The sequence below is a fragment of the Aaosphaeria arxii genome (assembly GCF_010015735.1).
Source record: "Aaosphaeria arxii CBS 175.79 unplaced genomic scaffold BU24scaffold_5, whole genome shotgun sequence".
NCBI lineage: Eukaryota > Fungi > Ascomycota > Dothideomycetes > Pleosporales > Aaosphaeria > Aaosphaeria arxii.
Genome location: NW_022983478.1, coordinates 939,287 through 966,071, shown reverse-complemented (window position 1 = coordinate 966,071; position 26,785 = coordinate 939,287). Strand labels below are relative to the sequence as shown.

Below are 26,785 nucleotides of genomic sequence, written 5' to 3'. Positions count from 1 at the left end.
AAGCGCCGTGGCTCGAGCTATCGCTGGATTGTAATGGTCTGAGCAGGGCTGAGACATGGCTAATGTTGGTGATAATCGTCGGGGTTGGGCATGGGGTGGGGCGTAGCTTAAGTCGCAGTAGTTATATTGCATTGTGCCGGTGATTGGCATGTCCAAGAAGATGATACAGCGAAGCAGTACGCCCTTCGTAAGCAGTGACAATGAAAGTATGGGCAACGCGTACTGTGTATATAGGTGAACCATTGAAAAAGTCCTGTCTCTTTTCCCCATCTACCTACACGGTCGAGTTCTCCCGTCCCGTGAGTCGTGAGTCGTGATGCGATGGGAGATACGATGGGGCTCAGGCCTGCGGTTTTCGAGGCTCAATGCCTCGTAACGCACCGTGCGTTGCAAACGGGTATTCGCTACGCACTACAAGTACAAGTACTTGTTAAACTGCCTCGTCGATATGTATGTACCATGTCGACCATTAACAAAGTGTCCATCTATCGGGCCATATGTTGGTCCTCAAACCCACTAGATTACGCCCCGTCCCGTTGGAGACGGCCGTGCCCCTGATGCAGAGCCATGCGCCCCTGCAATATCTGCGCCTACCTGGACAGTCTTTACTACACCAGTACCAGAGAGGATGGAAGTTGTCACTTAGTCGCATCTTTTGGGAGTTAGAGCATGGCAATTATACCAAAATACAATATAGTGCAGGCTTTACTAATTTCACTGCCTGCAGTCTCGCTCACACTCAACTCATTATGTACTCAAGGCCATGGCATCTCTCGCGCGATGCAGGTTGGACCGGGGGAGAGATACCCTGCGAGCGAGTCTAATGGCCAGTCCAGCCCAGATGCTTCACCCCCAAGGGCGGCAAATGGATCTTCTTAATCAAATAGAAAGACGGACCGGGGGCAAACGAACGCCCTGTCAGCAATACATAGCTACGGGGCCAGGCTTTCCATGCGCGAGAGACAGAAGAGAGACGGAGCACTCTGAAACCTTGAAGGGGTTCTGCAGATTACATAGAGATTCCATCCCTACGGTTCCTTTTTGCATCTTGCGCCTGCACCTGCTGTGCCTCGTCGGACTCTGGTCGTTCCCTTTGTCTTCCCTTCCCTCGGAATCATCGTCACTCGTTACATTGAGTGTAACATCGGCCTCTAGGAAGCATATTTCTGGTCACTTACGTCTGTTTGGGTTTCCTGCGTTTTCTTGTCGCGACGATCACGGCGGAATTGGATTAAGGAAGCGCCATGGCGGGACAGGAGATGGTTGGGGTTTCGGTATGTTTTGCCATTATTTTCTCCTCTGCCATCTTTGTGCCCATCTTGCGGTCGCTTTGATCGTCTGGTCAGGTCCATCGTACACACCACGTGCTGTTACGTCGACGTAAAATACTACATGCGTGCTCTCGATGGTTAACAAAGAACACAGGTCACACCGTTGAAGCAAGCATCAGAAAACTACCCGGAACCCATTAATCCAGAGGGCCCTCTACACAATTTCCCGGAGGCTGTCGATTTCTCCCAGCAGGACCAGAAGCATCAATACCTAGCCAGTGATCCTTATAACGCACATGGCGGGTACAACGGCAACTACGATTACGGGGTTCACAGTCGGGGTGGAAGCAGCGCGGGAGGTGCGCTGGGCCATGAACGGAAGCACAGCGACCTCGAGCCCGACACGCGAAGCAGTGGGAAGAAGTTCATGCAGCGCTGGCGGTGGCCGCTGATCCTCGTGGTGGGATTGCTGATCGCGTTGATCTCTGGGGTGATTGGAGGATTTGTGGGCAAAACCATCGAGGGCAACAAGTACAAGGACGAAATCGCTCTCATGAATACCCGTGCAAACTCTTCGGAGAGCAACAACGCAACGAAGTGTGAGGCCAGCCCAGTAGTGACACCATCATCGACACCTACCGCGATACCAACGGAGAACACCTGTAAGAACGGGACCACAGAGCCAATCCTGGAGTTGAAGATTCCCGACATGAAGTGTCCTGGCAGCAACAACGAGAAGTTCCGCAGTACCTGGGCATCGACTTCGTACTTCATGCTGTGCAATGCGGCGTGGGGTGGTAATGATCTATTTTACACGTTTGCACCGACACCATCTGATTGCATCGATTCCTGCTCGAGTTACAATGGAAACCTGAAGGAGGGGGATGGTATGAAGAGATGTGTCGGTGGAAGTTTTATCCCCGCGTGGGTGAATCAGAGTGAGGCGATTGCGGCGGTAGGGACTCGAGGTGGAAACTGTTATCTGAAGTGGGGAACAGATCAGTTGGAGAGGAACAAGGCGAAGTTCGAGGTGGTCAGTTTGTGTCTAGAGGGCCAGTGTGAGGATGTGAACTTGTAAAATTGCCATCGGCGGAGGTTTGCCATCATGGAAGCGAAATTATAGTAATGCCCTATATTGTGACTATCATTTACATTCTTTTCCTTGATTACAGCCAAATATCCCTTCTTGTACATACAGATCTTTTCGTGTTTAGAACGAGCGCGAACGGATTAAGTAGTTAATATCATAGAGATGAGGCGACTCTCTACTTCCAAGTCTATGTATGCCGCAGATGAAGGCTTGAAGCTGAGCACATGATGTCTAGGTTGACACAAGTAGCGAAAGGGAGATGGAAACAAGATGAAAAGACATTATCCTACTTAGTCAAGATTCAACTCGCGTCACTCGGCTTGTCGGATCCCTCCAGTCCATTCATCGCGCTAATGAAACAGTTTCCAGATTAGGACATAATCGCGCCGACCAATCGCATCACAGGCTTCTGCCTCCACCATCCCCCATACGATCTCCATCTTCCTCACTCGGGTGAACTCAGCCACCGAACTGGGGAGGTCCCAATGTGAAAAGACTCACCGTACTGGTGGACTAGGTCATTTCTGGTTTGAGTCGGATGCGACAGTCGTGGCACTGCAGTTTAACTTGCACCGTTACCGTCATCGTAGTCTTCCTCCTAGCTATCTGTGGCGTACGTCAGTCCGGGTTTGGGCGAATCAAGTGTCGTCATTGACTTATAACGTCCCCTCCAGTCTAATCCTCTGGGGGAACACGATGCGACAAACACCTCATTTGCGCTTTGATACTCTTTTTCGTGCAGTTTGATAGTTTACTTCGCGCGCACCGAAGATTAGCGGATGACGATGCATGTCGGTTAAGAGGTTTCGAAATCTAGATATAAAGGTAAGACATGATTCCCTCGTTGTCTTTGCATTCAGAACAAGCATCCAGCATCCGATCTCGATATACATCGATCGGGCTCATCCATTCGACATTCCTAAAACTGTATCATATCCCACAAAGCACATCAATATCAAACATATCCACCCTTCTCCTCCTGTCTCCTTTCAAACAAGAATCGCACACGAGCCATCCATTCACACCTCCACATCCAAACTCCAACACCACCCAAACCACACAAGACACCCCATTACCAAAACACCGACAATGTGCCACAGACGCTGCAACGCCGCCTACCAACAACCCATCTCCTGCTGCGGCACCACCCGCCGCCAACAACGCCGCGAGCAACGCCTCGCCCGCCGATCCGAAGGTCCCATCCACCAACTCGTCTACGCAGTCGCACAACCCCAACCCCAACCCCAATCCCGCCAGCTCCAGCTCCAACCAAACTCTCTCTTCGCTGTTCAAGATCAGCCCTACGGCTCGTGCTACGCTCCGTGCCGGCGCAGGAGAAAGGGCGGCATGGCGTCCCTCCTCATCGCGGGAATCGGCCTCGGCGTCGAGAAGTTGAGGGAGAAGAAGGAGAAGAAGAAGGTCGCCGCCGCTGCTGCAGCCGCTGCTGGAGGAGATGCGTCATCCTCGTTGGCAACACAAGAGAGGGGTGTTTCTGAGAGAGGAGTGCCGAGGAAGAGTGAGGAGGTGAGGTGGGACGGGGAGAGGAGGGGGAGTTTTGATAGCACGAGGAGTGATGCGGATCAGGATGGGGTGCCGCCGCCGAGGTATGAGGATGTTGTTCGGGCGGGACAGGGTGCACTGGGTAGCAGGAGGGTTTAATGGGGGATGGGAGTTTTCATGGAGGGGGTTGAAGTGTACGTTCTTGGTTGGCCTTTCGACTTGGTGTTTGGAGTTGTATCAATTTGTTTATATTTACTTTTCAACCTTTTTTTATACATACTTTTATACGGATCACGATGATGAGATCATAGCAATACTCAATTTGCTGATTCCAAGTTGAAGTTTTTTATGGTGGATTGTTCTTATTGCATCGCAGTTACCAAAGACATTTGTTTCATGATCATCAATGAACTCAAGTTGAGGTAGAGATATGAGGAACGTCAAAAGGGAAATCGGGTATATCGACGTCATTGACAAGCAAAGCCCTATGTACATCCCAGTCGTCCTACCATTACCTTCTACTAGACATCTTGAAACCACATATCAAGACCACATCCGTCCGTTTGATTTAACAGTATCGGAGTCTAGTTTGTGGTAGAAGTCACGAACACCCTGACACCCTTCGAGTCTGTCCGAACCACCGGAATGAAGAAGTCGTGACCCATTTCCACGTCAGTCACGTCCGCCTCGAAAAGCTCGAACGTGTAGCGACGGAACATCATCCCCAGCGTGAGATATAGTTCTGTCCAGGCAAGACTGACAAACGATCGTTAGCATATAGATCTGTCTCAGGACGAAAAGAATATCAAAAAAGGAATAAGAGAGATAATACGTACTTGATACCCAAACAGCTCCTGGTCCCCCGCCCAAAGCTGACCATGAACTTGTCCAACGGAACACCATCCCTCGTCTTAGGTTCGTCGAGCCACCTCTCCGGGATGTATGCCCTCGAGTCCGGGAAGATGCTCTCGTCATGCGAGACCTCGGAGATCGTCATGCCGACCGACGTCCCGGCTGGGATGACATACCCGCCGTACGTGAAGGGTTTGTCGTGGGTTCGCGGGTTGCGCGCGGAGAGGCCGTACGACATGCGCGCCGCCTCCATGATGCAGGCCTTGAGATAGGGGAGCGATTCCAATTTGACGAGATCGAGGGGCGCGGCGCGATTGGGGAACGCGGCGACGAGGTCGGCGTGCAGGCGCTCGTAGATGCGCGGGGTGTTGATGATGTGGAAGGATGCGATGGAAAGGGTGAATGCTGTGGTCTCGACGCCGCCGCCCACGACGATCTGCGCTTCATCCGCCAGTCGGCGATGCGACTTGTCTTCGTCGGGAAGCCTGCTGGTCAGGATCTCCTGAAAGATGGTCTTCTTTGCGTCGTTGGTCTTGACGTTTTCGCCTTTGAGGGTCCGGCCCACAACGTCCCATTGGTCGCGCTTGAACTTCAGGAGGGGCTTTGCGGCGGGTTGGAGCCATTCGGTGATGGAGTCTGGGATGGCGTTCATGAGGGGGAGGATGGCAGGGAATTGGGTCGCGAGGTGGCCGGTCGCACCGATCTTGGAGAATGCCTCGTGAAAGGATTCGAATTCCGGGTTCTTGAGTTGGGCGTAGTTGAAGCCGAAGAAATAGTCCATGATGATGTCGCCGGTCAGGGCAGGGAAAGCATGGCTGAGGTTGAGTGGTTCCTTGCGGGCTTCGAATTCATTGATGCGGGTGGCAAAGGTGTCGATATGCCGTTCGAGGATGTGGATGAAGTTGAGAATGGAGCGCCGCGAGAACCTGGAGAGGCATTAGAATGGGCTCGAAGAATAATTGTTGAAGCAGAACAAGGCTGTAAAATAAGAATAATTGAAAGTAGAAAAATAGAACAGAAGGCTAGATGAGAACAGGAAAACAGAGAAAGAAGAGGAGAACGAAAGTTAGATGACAAGGTAGATCTATAGTACAAACAACCACGAGAAACATGATTGAAGACTACAACGCCCGTTCATTGAAAAGGGACAGACGTTGGGGAAAAAATCATGATCGGGATGCACTTTGATATGGCCAGCATATGTGTAATCATAGAGAAGATCGAATGGAACAGAGAAATACGTACATGGGATTCAAGGCGGCGCGCCTACGCTTGTGAAAAGCTCCGTTCACGGTAGTGAGGACCGAATGCTCGCTCCCGAAGCGGTTGTCCCAGCCATCTTTGTTTGGATGTTGGGTCTTGGTGTAGAATGTCTCGAAGAAGCGACTATCTCTGATGTGAATCTCGTTTGGGGTCACACGAATGATTGGTCCTAACACAGGGTGTCAGTAAGCCACAGCATATGTCACCTTTTGTCGTACCGCAGTCGTGGGTGAGGAGGCACCGCGAAGGACGATTGCATAATCGCCGGATGAAGAGAATACATACCGTATTTATCGTGAAGTTGGCTGATTTTACGCGAATACTGTCCCTTGAGGAGGATTTCGTAGTATGCCTCGTACAAGGATGTAACGGCAGCGAGTTTTGGGCCAGGGAACTTCGCGAGCGGATGGAGGAACAGACGATGGAAAATTAAGCCGAGGTTGTAGAGGACGAAGGCAATCGCTACAATAGCAGTGGGCGACAGCGACAGTAGCAGCGACAGCGGCGAGGCATCTATTCGAGGTGAAGGGGTTCCCGGGTCCATGGTAGAAGTCTGACAGCGCTCGTGATGCGGAATGGGAGTAGCTCTCACAATCCAATCCGCGCGAGCGATTGCAGGTGTCTCTGAGTCTTATGTGACCGGAAGGGGGGGATGGGGGAAATGGGGGACGGGGGTAGCGAAGGGGGTTCGGGAGGATCCATGCGAATGCAGGGAGAAGGTTCACGAGTACTGGTGGAGTGGTGGGATAATGGCTTGCCACAAACTGCAGGTCAAAGTCGTCTGCATCTCTCGGCTTATACGGAGTGCATAGACAGTAGTTATCTGGGGCGGCTGAGATAGACAGAGAGACATGGTCCGTTTGAGGGATTGAGAGACAGCAGGTTGGGGGAAACAGGCGCGTCAGATCAGGGATTCAATGTGGTGATGCTGATAACTAGGGGAAAGCAAACAATATGGCATTTGGACAAACGACATTAGCGATGTAGACGATGTATCGCGGATGCGTGCAAGCGAACTCATGTCCTTAGGGTACGCCTGAGAAGAGTCTTGACAATGACCCTTGTCCGTGGGTAGACCATGGACGAAGATGGCCAAGTAGTAGAGATAACTAGAGAATAGACCGCTCTGGTGCTTCATCTATGTCACTTGGGAAATACAACTCAACAGATGCTAAAAGCATCATTAGTACGGAGTAGATGCTCCGCAGTTACTCTAGTACTACGAGTAGTTACACAGAACGAGTCACACGGTGGACTGGAACTGTCTTTCTTCGGGGACTTGGTTACTGGATGCAGAAAAGAGGCATCATGCAACTTCTTCTGCTGCATACACATACAGTGTGTATTTACTCTGCGTGTCTAGTATATGCCAGGCTTGAATCACAAAACTATCGCAGATCTGATGAGCGCCCTCGCGAGTATGTACAAGTACTTGTACAATAATCACTACAACATTACTGGCAGTTCCAAGTGAGGTGACCCGTTTCCGCGCGGCCACGGGTATTGATTTGTGTCGGATGTAGATGGAAGCAGGAGGATCGTTGGGGATCAATACGATGGTAAAACAATGGAGAAAACGGTCGAAAAGGGATTCGTTTCAACCGTTCACATCATTCCATTCGTTAGAGCCAGCCGCAGGTGGGCGGGATCACTGCTTGGGTGGGCCATGGTCGAGGAAGGGTGAATGGCGTAAAGATGCGGGAAGACGGCGACTACGGCGACCATTCCCACTCAGGTACGTACCTCCACACCCAGTACAGCCTAGGGTGGGATGCTGGCAATGCTGCTGATCAACCGAGGGATAATTAGTTATGTATTAGTTCGAGGAAATATTGGTTAAAAGAGAAATGGATTGCGGCTACTGGACGGAGTTGGATGCGAGAAGAGAAGAGTTGGTGCGACGGGCCGAATGCCACGCTGTTAGCACGAGCTGTTCTCCGCCAGCCAGTGCGCGTGGTCTTCGTACTCTTGTCTTGTCACACGGTAAGTCTGTAACTATTCGATCGTATGTTTGTAGACTACTGGTGGAGGCCGTTGACTGTAGGCCGTAGGCATATGTGCTACCTATCATATTGACGAGATGTGCTCCGTAGAAGTAGTACGTATTGTGTAGTAGTACAAGTGGTAAGTACTAATAATACCATTGAACAGGTCGTCTAGTAGTACTGCTGTAGTACGAGATAGTATAGGATGGATCATGTTTCTGATGCTCTACAGGTCTTCCATGTTCATAGGCGTATGTTACTTGTATAGACCTCCATGCCTACACATACAGAACCGTAAACGTAGCTATGTCCATGCAAGTGTGCAGTAATTAATCGCTCCATGTAGGGAACGGACCGGACAAGACAAGACAGGACAAGACGAGACAAGACAACCAGAACCAGACAAGGGAAGGGAGGAAGAGCGAGCGAATTGATTCATCTGCTACAATAATTGTGGACTGATCCCTTTCCTCTCCTCTCCACATCCACCGCTTCCTGGTAGACTTGTTACCTATACAGTATACACTTACCGAGTACTTGTAATTTCATTGCTTCTCGGTCTTTCTCTCGTCCTTCGCTCTCGCCTCTATCCTTTCTCTACTCTCTACGCAGTACGCGCACACACTGCTGAACGCTACTTACTTACTGTGCCGCACAGTAATAACCATTCATATTAACCACCTCCCCAAACCCCACTCTTCCTTCATCGTTCTGTCTGTCTTGAACCTTCCCCATAATCTCTCGTATTATACAAGTGCCCCTACGGTCCTACCCACCGATCCGTCTACCTCTCCCCCAAGTACCTACCTACGTCTCTCTCGCCCGCACTCCTGCCAGTACTCTTTCATACGCACATAGAGACGAATTGAACGGCCAAACAAACAATATCACTGCAACACTATCCACGGCGTTGTGTTGAAAGTGCGCCAAAATCGCAATGTCGGCGTCGGGCGGTCCAGGCGACACGGGACTCGCTCCCCTCTCATCCAACCCTCCACAAGCGCAAGCCCAATCATCATCATCACCACCACAACAGCAACAATCACAACCACAGACTCAATCACAGGCAGACTCACAGCCGCAACCCCAATCTCAACCTCCGCAAGACCCAGTACCAGATACGAACCAGGATGACGGCTTCGACGACCCCCTCCAGCTCGTCCCCGACACCGCAACCCCGACCGACTCAGACACCGACTCAGCCTTCGAAGGCCACTCCACCGCCAGCACCTCCCTCGCCTCCTCCATCCTGAATTACGAGTACACAAATGGACGTCGGTACCATGGCTATCGCTCCGGCGCATACCTCCTCCCCAATGACGATGAAGAGCAGGACCGCCTCGACCTACTCCACCACATCTTCCTCCTAATGCTCGGCGGGAAGCTCTACGACGCCCCGATCGACCCCCCTCCGTCTCGAGTCCTCGATATTGGCACAGGTACAGGAATATGGGCCATCGACTTCGCAGACGAAAACCCTGGCTCCGAGATTCTGGGCACCGACCTCTCCCCAATCCAGCCCACCTGGGTTCCTCCCAATGCCAAATTCTACATTGATGATGCTGAGTCCGACTGGGTCTACTCCTCCTCCGAGCGCTTTGACTTCATCCACATCCGTGGCCTGTCTGGCGGCATAAATGACTGGGACAAGTTGATCAGGCAGTGCTATGATAACATCCAACCTGGCGGTTGGTTGGAGTTCCAGGAGCCGGAGGCGTGGGTGCTGAGTGACGATGACACCATTGACCGCGCACCCAACATGAGGCAGTGGCAAGAACTCGTTAATGAGGCCGCGGCAAAATTTAGTAAAGAGATCCGCGTCGCCAGTGGCCTGAAGGAGAAGATGGCCGCTGCCGGCTTCGTGGACCTGCATGAGAAGATGGTCAAGGTATGTTTCATCCACTTTCACATCGCTGTTTACTTTGCTCTTCTTGATGTGAACGTATCTCGCTAACATTCGTCGAAACATAGGTACCCATAGGACCCTGGGCTAAGGACCCAAAACAGAAGGAAATCGGCCGCTACCAGCGTGAGCATATGGCCATGGGTATCGAGCCATACACCTTCGGCTTCATCGGAAAGGTGCTCGGGTGGAGCGAGGAGGAATGCAAGATCATCACCGCCAAGGTAATCAACGAAGTCCGGGATCGTAGTCTTCATCTCTACCTAAGGTTCTTCTTCGTGTACGGACGGAAGCCCGAGTAGCGTTTCAATGACAGCAAGGATCGAAGGTTAACAGTAGAATCGGAGCATTGGTATGAGATTAGCGGGTATGTGGCGTTTCTTCGGTGCCCATGTCGACGACTGGACGTTGAGCATCTTGCTGTATGGTTTCTTGAAAGCCTCTTAGCTTTTCATCTTCATTCATTTGATTTCACAGCAAAACTGAGCGACATGTGAGCGACATTGTTTCCACTTAGCAAGTTACGACTGATAGCATAAAAAAAAGGAATGAAAAACATCGAATCTCGATTGAAAATCATATCATTATCTTAACACTTTGTCTCCTGTCCTCTTTCCCAGGCTCTCCTATTGTTGCATGTTGCGTACACTCATCATTTTTTGGGGGATACGGGTGTGTTCCTGCGCCAACTCCTCCTATTGTTTGAATGAATTCAAAGTTCTAGGGACACAATCCTGTCGATCGAGAGGCTTCCATGACGGTCGGGGATACTCTCTAATGTACGAGAAGGTTGACGTATAAAATACCCCGTCATCTTGCAGCAGCCGTATTCTCATTCGTCATGTGACCTTACAATCAACCCAAACGGGTAGGAGGGGATATCAAAGCTGAGCAGTTGCTATAGCACCAACGTCTAATCGAAATCTTTAATCGTTCCTCCTCCACAAACGCCTAGCTGACAATCAACCTTTGCTTTGTATAGTTATGACCATCGAATTGCCATCGGCGCTTTGGCACGCTGAACCTTCCCCATGTTGTTGATCTTTCGACTACTGGCCGGATTGCATGCAGCCTTGTGCAGTTGAGCAAGGAACGCCTCTCTGTGCGCCTTGTGGTCGGGCATGACTGGCCAGCTCATCACCACAGCCGCCTTGGTTGAGATGTATATCCTCAGCCTTGACCCCACTTCTCTCATTCATCACAAAATATCCATCGAAGAAGTAGCAAAGCAATCCGCTGTTACAGCTCACCATGCCACCACAGAACGAAGTCTTCGCTCAACAGGGACAAATCGACTGGGTCAACTTTGCAGTCTCCGTACCCCAATACTCCATCGAGTTCCTGGCCAGGATCCAGGGAGCCGGAGCGCAGCCGGGAACCTATGCCGCCGTAGCACAGCTTGCTACCAAGTTCAAGCTGTCAAAAAAGGGTATCGAAAGGCTTGAAGAAACCATTTCGCGCCTTGGCGTTCGAAGTTCATTCTCTGATGTTCTTTATTTCGGATTCGGTCACCGGAGTCTCTTTCGAATTATGTCGGAAACCATTGGTGGTCTCAAGATGATAGCGCTTTGCGCGTGCCTGGACGAAGTTCATTCGCCTATCGCCACAGCCAGGATTCTCTCTGCACTCTGGAAGGAGTATCATATCAGCGAGGATTTTGAGCCGTCTCAGCAACAATTCATGGACCTTGTCAAAGTGTGTAGTGGGTCACTATCTACATCGCCTTTTCCGGAAATCGTTCAAAAAGTCCTGGGCCCCACGTCAAGAGGACATGTACGTTGTTCTGAGCCCGAGGACCTTGCTAGGGCACTGTGTGCGCTGTTTGAGATCACCACGGGCACGAGGAAAAGTATCGTCATCACTGGAAGCCAGGGCTGCTCATTCATTGCAGCGATAGCGTATTGGCTCTTTGATCTAGACATACATGTCGAAGGATCAGAGGGTGAGACCTTGTTCAATTCATTCGCTGGCGGCAGTGTTGTCGAGTCACATTCGGCGCAGGTATACGTTAAGTATGGGCATAATTCCCCTAGGACGAGTACCAGCCTCGTCCTTGTTGAGTCGACATATGAGGTTGGAGAAATCAGGGACTTGATTCTGAGCGAGTCGCCTAGCAACTCGCGCTTACGACGTCGCATTCCATGGGAGGAATGCCTCAGATTCACTTGGGGGGGGAGACTTTGACCTTTTCTGAGACCTGGAATCGCATGTTGGATTGTACTTTGGCAGTGTTGCGCGGGTCCATCTGGCACTGGCCAATGGTGAAAGTGATATCGGTGATGTCAAACGCACGCGGTTCGTAAATTTTGCCGACGGCTGCTACGGACGAGGTTTCATCGACACTATCGAGGAGTTCTTTCCTGAGCTGCATTCCCCGGGACTGAGGACGCACATGGAGGAGGCTTTTACTAGATCAACTAGTGATGCATTGGCCCAGCTTGAAGCTTGTATGAAGAGCTTTAGGAAGAACTGCGCGCACTGCTCTAGCTCTCGGAGAGGAGACAGTCATCCGACGTGCCTGGTGGATATTTCCAGTTCAATCATCGACCTGGCTTCACTACTCGGCGCTGTCAAGTTCGACAGCGATATTAAGCTTCGGCCGACTAGCATGGGTCTCTGGGCTTTTGCGAAATATCGTAATGGGGGAGCAAATTATCCAACCAATGCGTTCCACCAGATTTCTTCATTCTTATTCCACAATGGAATCAATGGAGCTAAAGGCATCAAGACCATGCTTAGAAAGATCGCCTATCTATTCACTGGCTATGGCCACGCGAACGATATTTCGGTCGATTTCTCCCTGATGGAAGATCCTGCTGCACGGCCTCAAAAGACACAGACAGCAATTGGCGTTTATGGCATTTGCGTTTTCCTTGAAGGTCTCGTGTCTGCCTCTCCACGAGCTGAACAACTGCGACATATCCATGTCATTCCTGGTCATATTGCAAAAGTCGGACGAGGTCAGGCAAACATTGCTACACATTACGAAACTGTCTCGGACTTGGGTGAAACAATGTGCGGGATCCGTGATTTGACTATTGTTCGCGCGAGCCGGCCAGAACCATTGGGCGTGCCTGAGCATAGGACCGATGAGGTGGTTGACAAGCCATCCAGCAATCCTTTGCAGGACGCATCAGCTGGAGTTGCACGGGACATAAAAATCTCCGCCGAAGTCATCGACTCCAGTACAGGCAAAGATTTAACATATTTCTATCGGGTGCAAGAGAAAGATAACTACGCCCTCGTATCTCCGGGTTGGCTTACCCAAATTGTGCTCCGTACGACTGGCCTTATCGAGTGTAGGAGAGGTTTGTGCTCGACTGAGTGGCCGGAAACGGTAAACCTATTCCAAGTCAAGAGCGGGTGGTGGCCTCACGCAAAGAAGTCCGAGGTTGACCAGCAGTATCCAGGTAAACTGGGTGCATGTATAGATTGGTCACATATCACCAAGACAGATGCCGCCCGCTTGTTGGCCTTAGCGTCATGCCGTAGCAAATGTTTTCCGGATTTCTCACCTTCGACACAGGGTCAGGTGGCACTTCGTAGAGACGAATGTCTTCCGTGTTGTCTGAGGTACGCTTCCAGACGTTTTTCAAAGTTGAGGGCACCATATGGAAATGCTGGTGATGTTATTACACATCCCCTATATCTCCATCTTATATAGCATGGTGAACCATGAACTCGCATTGTCATCACCTCGAGAGACTAGATCAATCTCTATATTCTGTTCAAATCAACATCATCAAAAAATAGAAACCCTCTGGCTTATGCCAATGGTGAACCAGAAAAGTGTACACAGATGGCATACGATACATACATACATACATCAGGGACACTCCATAACAGTAACACCTGAGTGTGTCCACTCAACCTTTTTCTTCCAACTTTCAAGTCAAGTCTAATTAGTTTTGACATTCGATGGGAACGGGCTTGACTTCGACTTGTCCTCCCTTCCGCAACAACAAATCTACAATGCACAAACAACTAATCAGTCATTTGTTCTACAAACGAAAAGGAAGGGTGGTTGGATGTGTAAACGCTAACTTACACGACAAAGGATATTTAACTCGAAACACCATAGCTCTCTTCTCATTCTTTTGTTTTCTACCGCTGCTTGCTTTGTTTTCTTCCTACTTCCTCGTTTTTCCCGGGGATGTCAAGTCACTAAACTCTCACTACCTCCTTACCCTGTCTTGTCCTGCCCTCTCCTCTTCTCTCTCTCTCCGCCCCGACCCCTAACTCTTCCCTCCCTCTATCTTCTCAAGAGTACATCATAACTCACCCAAGTCAAACCAACATATACAAAACAAAAACTCTTCAACACTACCTTACCTCGCTCAACCCTCACCTACCGTAATCTCTCCCATCATCATTTCCCCCCACCATCCCCTCTTCCACTTCCTCACGTAGGCAAAAGTACCAATCTAACTTTAAAACGACAACTGTGTAACACCTATTTTCACAAAAAGAAACGAGGGGTCGACATGTATTCAATAAGGTTGTTGAAATTTATATTCTCTCCCCTCCCCACCCTCTCGAGATCTCTGTGCAAGTGGGGGACTCATTGCCATTCAGAACGGCTGCATGCATGCACGCCGTGTAACTGCTGCGTCTGATTGAAAGACTATTTGACTGGCTGGCCGGGCGACATAGAATATGAAGCTAGGGTGCCACCACTCTCATGAAAGAAGGTATCGAGAGTGTGGCTGAGGTGGAGGGGAGAGAAAGGGTATCACAAAAGAGACACTCCACTCCACTCCATTCACCACAGTAGGGTTCGTAATGCATAGAACGATGAACACATTGAAGGTGAAGGTGAGGGGCAAAGGATGTGTGAAAGAATTATTACATTTCATTCGGAAAGTGTGTGTTACGGTAAGAAGCACACCGTCAAGCGAATACACTTGGTCAGATAACTGAAAACCCTTTTCTCGGATCCATGGATCTCCGTTCCTGGCCTCCAAACTCCTATTGAAAAATGTGTGACAGTAGACGCCCCGTACCCCGGCCGCTGGCTGAGCCCTACAGAATTTTGCAGCCAACAGCGAACCCAGTATATAAGTACAATACGCCTCGCTAATGTAGCAGTAATAGGACGACAACATAGATGGTATACCATGCCAGCTATCCTGTACGACAGAAATAATCCCAAGAAGGGTTGACATTGTTGAACATGTGACGTGATAGGTCACGCCGATGAGACAATCCGCTAATCTACTTGGACGAACACTCGTCCTTCTCTCGGTTGGAAACGAAACAGTGGACTCGTACAGTGCCATCCATACTTCCGCTGATCAGCCTCGAGTCGCTCAAGCCAACACAGTTGACTGGGCCAGTGTGGCCAGTCAGCGTGCGCTCGCACTTGCCGGTGCGTGTGTCCCAAATCTTGATCGTCTTGTCCTCCGCACCAGAGACGAGACGTAGCGTATCGGCAGCAACCGTCCATACTCCTTCGACGTGGCCAAAGAAGCGGTGAATGCACCTGCCTGATGGAACGTGCCACAAACGGATGGTGCCGTCTAGTGAACCCGTAAGCATGTAGGATGGTGGGGCGGGCCGACTGGGATCATTGGGGAAGACCTGCTCGGTGGGAGCATCCGGGACGATGTCGTGCTCGGCGTCTCCCGCCTCAGACGCAGACGACGTTGCATCCGACGCATCATTGTGAGTGTGTGGGCCAAAGTCGGCCTCGTCAAGCTCGAAGTCGGCAGGAAGAGGTAGTACCTGTTGGATCTGACCAACGTGCCCCTCAAAGGTCCTTATGCATGTATGTGTGTCGAGATCCCAAAGCTTGACCGTGCAGTCATCGGAGCCGGAGAACAGCGTGCGAGATGGAAGGTCGATCTTGACAGAGTTGACCCAGTCCGAGTGTCCGCGGAGGGAGAACTTTTGATAGGTGCTGAAGTCATGAACGACGATGCTGCAGTCGGAGGATCCAGACGCAAGAAGCTTGTCTGCCATGTGGATGCCGATCACGCCGCGAGAGTGGGCACGAAGGGTTTTGATGCACTCGCCGGTCCTCCAATTCCAGACCTTGATGGTGTTGTCCAAGCTGCCCGTGATGAGACGAGAGTCGTCGAATTGAAGACATCGAATGCCCTGTGTGTGTCCGGTGAGCGTTCGAAGTTCCAATCCAGTCTCCAGGTCCCAAATCCTAACCGTAGCATCGTAAGATCCGGTCATCAAGATTCGATCGTCGAATTGCAGACACATCACACCGTTAGTGTGACCTTTCAGGACCGTGGTTGAGTAGCGTCCATACTTCCAGTTAGTACCGACCTTGAACCGATCCTTATATACGTCCTTCCACGGCCGTGTCTTGGGTTGGTCGAAGTAAGTCAATTCATTCTCGTTACCACTGTCGGTGCGCAGGCGCTTGGAAGATATTTCGGGGGAACTCGAGATGTCCGAGGCAGGGCGCTTAGAGCCACAGGTCTCATCGGAAAGATCTGATCCCTCGCGGGGGAGGGAAGGTGGGTGATCGGAGGACTCTGGCAGGGGTGTGAGGTCAGGCGACCATTCGTTCAATCCTCGTCCTGATGCGCGCAATTGTATCCGTCTCTTCTCGGTCCTTAGCCTTCGCTGATCGAGCAGTGGCAGACCCCAGCCGCACTTTGTACACTTGCGGTCGATGTGTTGCTCGCACATCTTGTGCCATACAACGTCGTCGTCGGCAAGCTGCCTCCATTTCCGACTCACTTGCGCGGCCTTGCATAACGATGTGGTGTCGAGATGGCAGAGGATTTGGAAAGCGAGTTCGGTGGGCAAGGCGGCAAGGAAGTCGATCTTGATGAGGTTGCGAACGGACGAGGAGATGAAGGACAGTTGAGGGAAGCAACACTGTGCGAGAATGCCCTGGAGCATGAGGTTGCGGTGTTTCGAGGGAGCAGCGGAGAAGATGGACCAGACATTGGCGATGCTCTGCTGGTCTTCTTGGGATTCTCTCCCGAGCTCCTATAGTTTTTGATTAGTAAAGGCAGCAGGGACTATTGATCGTCTTCAAGACATACCTGTTGCAACTGCTCCATGGACGGCTCGTCGGCCTGCCTTCTGCACAGCAGGTCAGGCCTGTGGCGGTAGCAGTACTTTGTGTTTCCACCGCTGGATGGACTGGAGGGCGATTGGGTGTGATGGGTATGCGAGTCACCTCCGAGGGGATGGTACTGCTGGGGGATATGGTGAGTAAGGTAGGGGGTGATCATTTTCTCGAGATTCTTGGAGGCGGTTGCTTTCAGAAAGGCGTCGTCTTTCTGATCAGTTGTGTGGTCATTTTCAAAGTCGTTCTGATGTCTTGCGCGCTCTATGAGGCCTTCGTGGTCATGGCCATGCAACAGAGCGGTGTGGGGATCGGAGGTAGGTATTGTGGAGTTAGAAGGGGTAGAAGAAGTAGCGGTAGCGGTAGAAGTAGAAGTAGTAGTAGTTGCCATGTCGTCGGAAGGACGGGGAAGCTGGGTACGCCAGGACAAGCGCCTTCTCTTGGACTGGGTGGTACTGGAAGGCACGGTTGTTGAGAAGTGAGAGTGATCGGTTGCGACAGTTTCGATGGTACGTGTGGTATTTGACGCCATTTTAGGCGACGAAGAGCAAATGGATGGCCCGAATGGTACCCAGGATATCTAGGCGGAGGCGGAGGATCGAGAGAGGAGGGATCGGGGATGATGGGATATCGGACGGACGCAAGGGTCCCTATGAAGGTCCCTGCTGCGGATTACACATGAGACGCGCGGTGAGAGGAGGAGGAGGATGATGATGATGAGAAATAGGAGGCGACTCGTCTAGGAACGTAGAATGGGATCGAGTCGGTGAAGGTGAGGGGAGAGGGCGGAGGGGGAGTTGTCGAGATCTGAGTAGCGGATGGCGTGCTGTGATGCGATCTGAGGTGGCACCAGGGGGATGGTAGTTCCGGGGTAATGATGAGCAAGATAAAGAGGTATGGACGGGTATGGAACTGCTCGTATTCCAAGGTGAAGCGTGTACGTAGTACGGAGTGTGTAGTAGTATAAAGAGCGAAAGAGCGAGGATGTTGAGATATGGCGACGATACGAAGCGTTTGTATGTTCAAGTGTGTGAGTACGAGGTAGTGAAAGGTGGGCGGGACTGGTTTTTTGATAGGTACTCCGTAGTGGCGACCGGGTATTGGATCGGTGTAGTGTGGGGGGCGTGCCGGGCGGATGTGAGAGAGAGATGGGATGAGGCTCGTGAGTCGTGGGACGTTGGTGATGTTTGTTTTTGCGATAGGTGGTGGTAGGTGGTGGTGGTTGAGGCCGGGAGAGGTGAGGTGAGGTTGGATGGCGCAATAATAGTTTAGGTACGTGGGTACTTGCCCTAGTTAGCTACTGTGAGTGAATGTCCGGGGGGGAAGGAGCGAAGGAGGGGCGGCTTGTCTCGCCTGCCAGAAAGACGAAATCGCACGCCATAGCCAAGACATTTTGCATCTTCATTCGCCTCTTTCGGTTCTACTCGTACTTGTACATACTCCAGTCTCCGTGCACAGTAACAGTTAATCATTAATTACCATATCAACATTATTACACGAACTAATCATCTACGGAGTATATCCCTCTGACATTCCACAGTTCGATCTAGAACGATGCGATGCCATGCAATGCAATGCAATTCGACCTGTTCCTGAATCTTCCATAATCTACCACCCTGCCCTATGCGCACTGCACAGTATTACTGAGTACACAATTATGTAGCATTTCCAATTGTCATCGGAGAATTCATAAAATGTCAGGCTTCTCCACACAATAACAACCAGTTAGCGAAACGCTACATGACCACGACTTTGACTATGACTACGGCTGCGACTATGACTCTGCAGGGCCACCCAGACCCTTTCCGATTTGTTAATCACACCATCGTCACCCGCGCGGGAAAGAAAATCCAGAGCAAGAAAAAGAAAAAAAGTAATACTCGTACCTAGAAGAGAAGAGAAGGGAAGACGGAAAACTCTTCTCTTTCTCCTCGTACGGGGTCCACAATGGACAATTGCATCATCAATAACTAGGTACATACTACACACACATTATTACATAGAATACTATGGAGTGGAGTGGAGGCGATCAAACTTTTTACTAATCTCTTCAGATACGGGTGAGTGAGTACCGCAGTACCTGCGCTACTTGGCATTTTACGTACCCATCTAGGTACATGTACTTACTGTACAGGTACCTATTCGTCATTAGCCACGGAGTATTTCATTCGTAAACTTCTCGAAAATTCATTCTCTACTGCCATTCTTGCTTCAGGTACCTAAGGTTAGGTAGGTAAGTGTAAGTACCTACTCGTAGCCTAGGAAGACTGACTATCTACCTAACTTCATAGTAACTCTTGACGTTACGTATTCGTAGGTACTCCATCCGGTAATCTAGTGAATGAATTGGCCATTGTTCCCCGTCTCGAGTGACGAATTCCTTTGAGATGAAAGGGTTGGCAATGACACGTGACCCGGTGTTTTCGACTGCACGAAGCCGATTGGCTGGAGGTCACGACACGATCTCCCTCTCCTCTCACGTGTCTCTCAAGCTAGACTAGCTAGACTAAGCTAAGCGTGAAATGAAGCTGGTTTGCACTAGACTTAACAAAGATTAGTAGATGTTGATGCTAGGACAAGATTGGCTAGTGTATGATAGCTATGGTTTGCTTGTCTCGTCTCGTCTCGTCTCATGGTAGCCTGAACCTGAATCTTTGATAGTCACGTCAAGTTATTGTTTGTGATTGCTACCTCCCTCATTCATCCACCTAACTACTATTACTACAAGTCTTATGTAGTTCACCATGCTAGTTACGGTACTAGAGAGTGATATTATCCATCCGCGACTCGTTCCAACTTCCCAATCAAGCCGCTGCGGCATCCGGTGATGCTCCATCTGCCCTTCCGGTCCTATCACAAGCTCTCCTCTCTCCCATCTCCCACCTCCTACTCGTGTCTATCTCTCTCCCCATCCTAGCCTGATGGCATCACCACAATCTCCAGCTTCGTCCACCAGCAGTCGAGGCTCCCCATCCGTCTATCATGATCGCCCGCAGACCCTCGAAGACCTCGTCACCCACTTCGTAGCCTCCAAGCGTTCCCTGAACTCCCAGACCATTCTATGGCGCGCCAATGACATCGTCACAACCGCACGCGAGCTCCTAGAGGAGAACGCCATCCTCGCAGCGAAGAACCTGTCCATCAGGAACATCGTCGATGAGCAGGTAGATGCACTCGAGGCCGTTCGGCGAGGTATAGACCTCGTCGAGGCTGAGGTGCAGACAGAATTCAAGGTGAGCGAGGCTGCAGCATAACCCCCCATCTCACCTCCGACTTGAGCCCTATGCTAATCTATATGAATAGCAACTCCTTCATGATCTAGACACCTCCTTCGCCGGCCTGAACTCTACACTCGCTGTGCTCCGTGATACCCCCATAGAATCCGTCCTCCAACCCGCCGGCACCCCCCAGAAACACCTCCTCGACTTCATAGACAACGCTACCGTGACTAATCTCAAAGATTCCCTCCGTGCATGCATAGATCGCTACAACGAGGCCCGATCGACCCTCGGCGACAGCAATGACTCCTACGACACCGCGATGGAGAACCTCCACTCTTCCATAGACAACGTCCCCAACTCGCCCGCCACAGCCTCGAACCCCAGCCCCATACCAACTCTGTATCACGATCTGGAAGCACATGCCAAAGAGGCGGCACAGGCCTTCCAGTCGCTCGTCCGCCACTATGACCTTTGCGTGACCGCTTTGCGACACACCGAGGGCGGCTCGGCAGCCGCGACACAGGCGACGGGTGATGCGCCGATTCCATCTGGCGACGACTTCTCCGTGCCACCGCCCGAACCCATGACGGAGGAAGAACGCCATGAAATGCTCAGCGTGATGGCGCGCGATGCAAGAGAAGTCGAGGACGTCGTCTCGGAGATTCGCGACAGAGGTTCCGAGATGACCTTCCTCCTCTCGCAGATTGAGAACCACGTCACCCATCTTAGAAGCGAGGGGTCGGCGCTGAATACCATTCTCCAGATGATCTCGCGTGTGGCCGTCGAGGTGAAGGATCACATCACAACCTCCCGCTCGTTCCACGCTGCGTGGCTGGAGGATACACGGCCCACCCTACTGAGTGGAATCGAGGAATGGGAGAACCAGAGAGAGTTCTACGAAAGATTCGACCTTGCCTATGCAGAGTTGTTGGTCGAAATCGCCTCACGAAGACGAAGGCACGAGAAGGCCAAACGCAAAGCAGAAGAGGCCCAGAAGGAATTGGATAAGCTCCATTCCGAAGACGAGCGATCGAGAGAGCAATTCACATTGACGCAAGGGGACTTTCTCCCATTGGACATCTGGCCTGGTCTACGAGATCCACCGCGCAGGTATGAGGTTCGTGCCGTCAGTATCGAACCAGAGGGAGAGGAGGAAGAAGGCCACGAACATATGGATGGAGAAGAGCCGCACCGGACGGTACAGAGTATACCCCAACTGGGCAGGAATGTTGTTGAACGGGCGTTGACACGGGTGAAGAGGAGGATGTGATGTATATTTGCACTTTTACGGATGAATCTCCTTGCCAGGCGTTTTGGTTGATTACTAGAGGTTTTGGGATTGGGTAACGCGCAAGCGTTTTGTAGGTTTAGCATTACATATATGTAGGTAGTGAACGGTATCTTACTTGATAGCCACTATATCGTAGGTACCTGGGTACCTAATCTATACTGATAGCACGAACAACTTCTCGTTTGATCCATGCCACATGGATTTCGAGCACACAATCTTGCTAGAGCATTCAGTCAAGCGTTCGTTGGCCTGGGCATATTACTATCTGATTGGTGTGGTATTATTGTTTTGTTCTCTGATGTAGTCATGAGTAACCATGGTGCTCACCACCCAGCTCACCGCCCGGCTAGCTCATTATTTTCTGCCACCCTAAACTCTGACGTGTAATGGAAGAAATTCCGAAATTTTGTGTGTCGATTTTACCCCGCCAGAGTACATACATACACCAACACATATCTCCTCATACGGCCTTCGTCTTAACCTCAGCCTACAAACTCACAACAAAGGAACTACTGGCTGAATTCCTATCTTCGTATTATAGAAAAATCTGCAAGCGTACCGCACATCATGTCTTCAGAACCAGTGGTCGCCGCCGACCCGGCACCACCACAGTCCCATCCAGAGTCCTCGGAGGAACCACAACAACCCGTCCAAGTCCCCAGCGAAGAGCAGAAGCCCGAAGTGCAAATGGAAGAGAACGACGATGACGACCTCGACGACCTATTCGAGGACTCCGAAGATGACGACCTCGCCCCGGAGCTCGTCGCCGCAAACCCAAACGACTACACCAAAGCGTACAACCGCCAGAAGAAACTCGACGACCCCTCGATACCGGCGTCCGAGAAGCCCAAGGCGAACCCCCAGAAGCCCAGCGCGAACACCCAGGCCTCGATAGACGACCAAATCGCGTCGCTGTCGAAACACGTCGGCAAGATAAAGGTGGAAGACAGGTGGATGGGCGGTGGCGGCGGCGGCACGATGGGCGGCGGCGCGAGGGACAAGGACAAGAGCGACCGGGCGACGAGCGAGCAGGTGTTGGATCCCAGGACGCGCATGATCCTCCTCCAATTAATCAACCGGAACATCGTGTCGGAGATCCACGGCGTCTTGTCCACGGGCAAGGAGGCGAACGTGTACCACGCCATGACCGAGGTCGAGGATGCGCCGCCGCTGCACCGCGCCATCAAGGTGTACAAGACTTCCATCCTCGTCTTCAAGGACAGAGATAAGTACGTCACGGGCGAGTTCCGCTTCCGATCCGGCTACAACAAGTCGAACAACCGTGCCATGGTTAAGGTTTGGGCGGAGAAGGAGATGAGGAATCTGCGCCGCATATACAACTCTGGAATCCCATGCCCGGAGCCACTGTACCTCCGTCTACACGTTCTCGTCATGGGTTTCTTGGGCGACAAGAAGGGCTGGCCGGCGCCGCGACTGGGCGATGTCAAGTTCGAAGGGTTGACGGACGAGGAGGAGGACGCAAAATGGACCTCGCTGTACGTCCAACTCCTCGCATACATGAAGATCATGTACCAGGTGTGCCATCTCGTCCACGCCGATCTGAGCGAGTACAATATCCTCTACCACGACAGCAAGCTCTACCTCATCGACGTCTCGCAGTCCGTGGAGCACGACCACCCGCGGAGTCTCGAGTTCCTGCGCATGGACGTCAAGAACGTGTCTGCGTTCTTCCGGACCCGCGGCGTCGACGTCCTCACCGAGCGGAAGGTCTTCAGCTGGATCAGCGAGCCCGGGAACACCGGCATGGCCGCCCTCGAATCTGCCGTGTCGACTATGCTCGCGCAGAGACAGTCGATGTCGACGGATGAGAAGCAAAAGGAACAGGAGGACGATGTCGTTTTCCGCAATGAATACATCCCTCAGACTTTGGACCAGGTCTACGATATTGAGCGCGACGCCGAGCTCGTCAAGAAGGGTGAAGGCAAAGGCCTCGTGTACCAGAGTCTCTTGGCCGATAAGGTCGTCAAGAATGATGACGACCAGGTCGATGGTGGCGATGAGGTTGGTGCCGCTGATTCTGCTTCCAACGCGAGCGACTCGAGCGAGGTCGACCAAAGCATCTTCGAAAAGGGACCCTCGAGAGGCAAGAAGAACATGGACAAGGACGCGAAGAGAGACCACAAGAAGGCCATCAAGGAAGAGAACCGCGAGAAGAGGAAAGAGAAGATTCCCAAGCACATCAAAAAGAAGCTTGTGGCGCAGTCTTCCAAGAAGCACAAATAACGTAAAGGCATCACAATAACAACAATCAAACACACGAAACGGAAAAAAAATAAAAATAAAAGTGCACATGGTTTTGAGGAGTAATACGGGTTGGATCTTCATTGACTGGATGCACATACCACTCATCACCAACCATCAATACGCGGCGTTCCTCTTCCATAGACCTCGGTTTTGTTCAAGATTATCTTTGGGCGGTCAATTGGTCGACTGGCATCTTTGGATCGACAAGGAAAAGCAATCATCATTCAGCATTTGGAGCATACTATCGGCGCAAATACCTTCCTCCTTCCTCTCATCAACAGAAACATAGCAACAAAAGAACAAATCTTGAAAATCTTCATTCGAATCAACGTCCCTTCCTTTCCAAGTGAAACAAGTACGTATCTACATCCATCTCCTCAGACCTCAACGAATCGAAAAAAAAAAAGAAATACGTATGAAGAAGAAAAGCCCTCGACCAAAACCAAAACACTCCCATCTCCTCCTTGCCCGTCTCCTTCCGCCCCGCCCAGAGCCAATCCCATCCACAATCCGAAACAAATTCTTGGTTTTCTCCTACTGCCACCATTTAGGTGAGTCAGAGAGATAACCAGTTGTTTTTCGATCGTCGCTGGCGGGTTTGGTAATTGGCAGGAGGTTCAGGCGGGTGAGGTGGGCGATGGGGTGCAAAAACACAAAATGGTCGCCGAAGTAGCCTACCACACACATAGCAGCATAGCTGTGTGTGTATGGAGCTTTTGAAGATCAAAGAGAGCACTGACGTATTATTCCTATCATTATTACTCCTGTCGTTTGTTTGTTTCGTCAGTCTTTGGTGTACACTGGCTATGGACGTTGGTCTGGGTTTCATGAGTTCCTTTTGGGCATGGCTTGGCTGACCGTTTGACTAGGCTTTTGCATGTTACTCTGCGGTGTTGGATACTTGGTTTAAGTAGGTAGTAGGCCTAATGTAGCCACGCATCCACGTTATTGGGTGCACAGCAATGCACGTGCGGAATTCCAGGGGTTAATTCGACGGGGAATACAGTTATTTGAAATTGGAAACGTATGGATGAGATGAGCTAGAACAATCGTCAGCAGCAGCACGCGTGGCGGAAAAAGCGATGCAGAAGGACGATGCAATTCTTGGATGTCCATAGGGTGGAATGAGATCAGATCGATCTACCAACACATCTCCAGCCACACAGCCACCTATTTACCTACCTATCTACCCCACAGAAGAAGAACGGTCAACGGAACACGCCGGACGGAGGAACAAAAGACTTCTATGCCTAAATTATACTGTGTACGGCAATCGGCAATCGCCCTGGACATCCGTGGAAAACACCCCGGACGTTGATAATCAACCTCACCACCCGTTTACCAGGGGACAAGTCACAACCAGACCACATCATTCAAACGTCTTGACTGCATATTCCATTGACGTCTCGTACCTGTGGCCATCAACCAATCGGCAAGGTTGAGCCTCTCCAGACCATGTTCCGAACCCCTCGGACCGCAATACTAGCGCGCAAACACAATTGAAGAACAATGCAATTCAAAGATGACAAAAAGCAAGCTTACGCTCACCGTGACACCAAAATGCCCTCCTTCCAATTCCCTCATGATGGTGAGATTGTAAGCCGTTGATTCCAAAGGCTTGACGGGAAGCGATATTCGCGTTTGGGGGCTACGAGTCGGGTCACAGAGCGCGTTACCATGCAATATAGTGGGGACCGCGTGGGGCGTGATGAGTGGCGCCTCGAACTTCGTGGATATGTGACATGGAAAAACGAAACGGGGCGAGGAGGGCATCAATGCTACGTTCTGCCCGTGTGAACACTATGTTCTGACCCGATACCTGCATGGCATTCGGGCCTGACACGCGTCACTATCAATGTGTGGTATCATCAGAGTTGGCTGGGGCATGTGCGGTTCCAAGTATCCAGCAAGATTTGGGGGCGTGGCTCCGTCCTCCAAGCCAGTGGACATAGTTTAAGTGGGTGATGTCGTCGAGAATGTCAGTAACATTGACCGGATATCAATATGAGGACAGTAGATGAATTTTTCAGGAGTACACATTCTTGATTTGTTGACTGCAGGGTTATGCCAATGTTTGACATGCAACTCTCTACGTCCGTACTAATGTAGATATGCAATTCTGTTCCACCTTTCGACTCGACTACTTCTGCATCTTCTTGTTCGGGTAGTAGTACTTGAATTCCGTCTCAAAGTCCTTTTTCTTGATGTTGGTGAAGATTCCCTCTGTCCGACAGATCGGACACTTGTGCGTCTTGTCATCCAGCCATTTGTGTATGCAGTGATGGTGGAATTTGTCGTGATTGCACTTCAGCTTCCCGAGCTTGTCCGGGTGCGCTTCTCCTTCTTGTTTGTCCCCGAGAGGGAGTTGGCAAATTTGGCACTCCTCATCCTTCAAATTTTGAGGGACAGCCTCAGGCTCCGCGCGCACTGGGCTGGGTGATTCTTTGATGGTCCAAATGGCTTTGCATTTCGGGTTTGATATTTTGAAGATCTTCTCAATCGCTTTCTCGACGCTAAAAATCCGAGACACATTTCGTCAGTACACACACATCGGATGGCGCCCTGCCTGGATTGTAGGCTTACCCATCCGAGTCGTAAATGCTCAGGTCGAATCCAGCTTCGATTCCGTCGGAATTGAACAGGCACGGCGACCCAGTCACGTCCTTGCCAGTCTGCTTGCCGACCTCTACGATTTTTCAAAGTTAGCGGGAGAGAAATCATTGGAAAATAGAGCTGTTTCCTTTGGTGGCTGAATCCGTACCTTTCTCAAAGTCGTCGCACATCTTCTGGGTCGCCTTCGGACCGTCCAGGTAGACGGTGAAGAGGCTTTTGGTGTTGAAGTTGATTGCTTCTTTACCCTCGCAGTGGGCCACTTTCCAGCCGGTTGCGTAAGAAATGCCAATTAAGGCGTTGAGAGAGAGGGCGAGGTTCAGGAACTCGGTGCTTCGCATGATGGCGTCTGGGAAATATGTTTGCAGCAGTGTTAGGGAAAATGTTATTGATAGTTAATTCAACAATGATTGAGCATCCTAGCTACCTAGATATATCGCAGCCTTGATGTCGAACGTAGCAAGGACTATGGTACAAACACAGTACAACGTGTTGATT

The 26,785-nt window shown here is 51.0% G+C and overlaps 12 protein-coding genes across 12 annotated transcripts; 9 read left to right on the top strand and 3 right to left on the bottom strand.

The window, feature by feature from the left end:
- The first annotated feature begins 1,078 nt into the window (after nt 1-1,078).
- Nucleotides 1,079-2,570, top strand: BU24DRAFT_423407 (uncharacterized protein). The gene is made up of 2 exons (XM_033528246.1): nt 1,079-1,274; nt 1,426-2,570. The coding sequence occupies exons 1-2, from the start codon at nt 1,245-1,247 to the stop codon at nt 2,347-2,349; spliced, it is 954 nt and encodes a 317-aa protein (XP_033382813.1). The 5' UTR covers nt 1,079-1,244; the 3' UTR covers nt 2,350-2,570.
- Nucleotides 2,571-2,877: 307 nt separating this feature from the next.
- BU24DRAFT_423406 (uncharacterized protein) lies at nt 2,878-4,307 on the top strand. The gene has a single exon (XM_033528245.1). The coding sequence runs from the start codon at nt 3,151-3,153 to the stop codon at nt 4,018-4,020; it is 870 nt and encodes a 289-aa protein (XP_033382812.1). The 5' UTR covers nt 2,878-3,150; the 3' UTR covers nt 4,021-4,307.
- BU24DRAFT_423405 (cytochrome P450) lies at nt 4,208-6,905 on the bottom strand. The gene is made up of 4 exons (XM_033528244.1): nt 6,262-6,905; nt 5,959-6,145; nt 4,698-5,639; nt 4,208-4,617 (listed from the first exon to the last, which is right to left on the bottom strand). Exons 1-4 carry the CDS (start codon nt 6,518-6,520, stop codon nt 4,446-4,448), a joined length of 1,560 nt encoding a protein of 519 aa, XP_033382811.1. The 5' UTR covers nt 6,521-6,905; the 3' UTR covers nt 4,208-4,445.
- Nucleotides 6,906-8,898: 1,993 nt separating this feature from the next.
- On the top strand, nt 8,899-10,166 carry BU24DRAFT_348558 (S-adenosyl-L-methionine-dependent methyltransferase; the record flags this gene model as incomplete). Its single annotated transcript, XM_033523570.1, has 2 exons — nt 8,899-9,849; nt 9,933-10,166. 2 exons carry the CDS (start codon nt 8,899-8,901, stop codon nt 10,164-10,166), a joined length of 1,185 nt encoding a protein of 394 aa, XP_033382810.1.
- A 645-nt stretch (nt 10,167-10,811) lies between these two features.
- BU24DRAFT_214826 (uncharacterized protein) lies at nt 10,812-12,152 on the top strand. The gene has a single exon (XM_033521986.1). The coding sequence runs from the start codon at nt 11,116-11,118 to the stop codon at nt 12,046-12,048; it is 933 nt and encodes a 310-aa protein (XP_033382809.1). The 5' UTR covers nt 10,812-11,115; the 3' UTR covers nt 12,049-12,152.
- BU24DRAFT_214810 (uncharacterized protein) lies at nt 12,153-13,655 on the top strand. The gene has a single exon (XM_033521984.1). It carries the CDS (start codon nt 12,257-12,259, stop codon nt 13,526-13,528), a length of 1,272 nt encoding a protein of 423 aa, XP_033382808.1. The 5' UTR covers nt 12,153-12,256; the 3' UTR covers nt 13,529-13,655.
- BU24DRAFT_214811 (uncharacterized protein) lies at nt 13,656-14,152 on the top strand. Its single transcript, XM_033521985.1, has one exon. The coding sequence runs from the start codon at nt 13,783-13,785 to the stop codon at nt 14,101-14,103; it is 321 nt and encodes a 106-aa protein (XP_033382807.1). The 5' UTR covers nt 13,656-13,782; the 3' UTR covers nt 14,104-14,152.
- Nucleotides 14,153-14,931: 779 nt separating this feature from the next.
- BU24DRAFT_214801 (sulfur metabolite repression control protein-like protein SconB) lies at nt 14,932-17,658 on the bottom strand. The gene is made up of 2 exons (XM_033521983.1): nt 16,875-17,658; nt 14,932-16,818 (listed from the first exon to the last, which is right to left on the bottom strand). The coding sequence occupies exons 1-2, from the start codon at nt 17,430-17,432 to the stop codon at nt 15,079-15,081; spliced, it is 2,298 nt and encodes a 765-aa protein (XP_033382806.1). The 5' UTR covers nt 17,433-17,658; the 3' UTR covers nt 14,932-15,078.
- Nucleotides 17,659-19,548: 1,890 nt separating this feature from the next.
- Nucleotides 19,549-21,687, top strand: BU24DRAFT_441906 (uncharacterized protein). The gene is made up of 2 exons (XM_033530487.1): nt 19,549-20,133; nt 20,204-21,687. The coding sequence occupies exons 1-2, from the start codon at nt 19,822-19,824 to the stop codon at nt 21,389-21,391; spliced, it is 1,500 nt and encodes a 499-aa protein (XP_033382805.1). The 5' UTR covers nt 19,549-19,821; the 3' UTR covers nt 21,392-21,687.
- On the top strand, nt 21,497-21,889 carry BU24DRAFT_214735 (uncharacterized protein). Its single transcript, XM_033521982.1, has one exon. It carries the CDS (start codon nt 21,602-21,604, stop codon nt 21,797-21,799), a length of 198 nt encoding a protein of 65 aa, XP_033382804.1. The 5' UTR covers nt 21,497-21,601; the 3' UTR covers nt 21,800-21,889.
- A 210-nt stretch (nt 21,890-22,099) lies between these two features.
- On the top strand, nt 22,100-23,656 carry BU24DRAFT_433813 (Serine/threonine-protein kinase Rio1; the record flags this gene model as incomplete). The annotated part of the gene is made up of 1 exon (XM_033529999.1): nt 22,100-23,656. One exon carries the CDS (start codon nt 22,100-22,102, stop codon nt 23,654-23,656), a length of 1,557 nt encoding a protein of 518 aa, XP_033382803.1.
- Nucleotides 23,657-25,817: 2,161 nt separating this feature from the next.
- On the bottom strand, nt 25,818-26,628 carry BU24DRAFT_451497 (uncharacterized protein; the record flags this gene model as incomplete). The annotated part of the gene is made up of 3 exons (XM_033531111.1): nt 25,818-26,190; nt 26,261-26,363; nt 26,439-26,628. The coding sequence occupies 3 exons, from the start codon at nt 26,626-26,628 to the stop codon at nt 25,818-25,820; spliced, it is 666 nt and encodes a 221-aa protein (XP_033382802.1).
- Nucleotides 26,629-26,785: the final 157 nt, after the last annotated feature.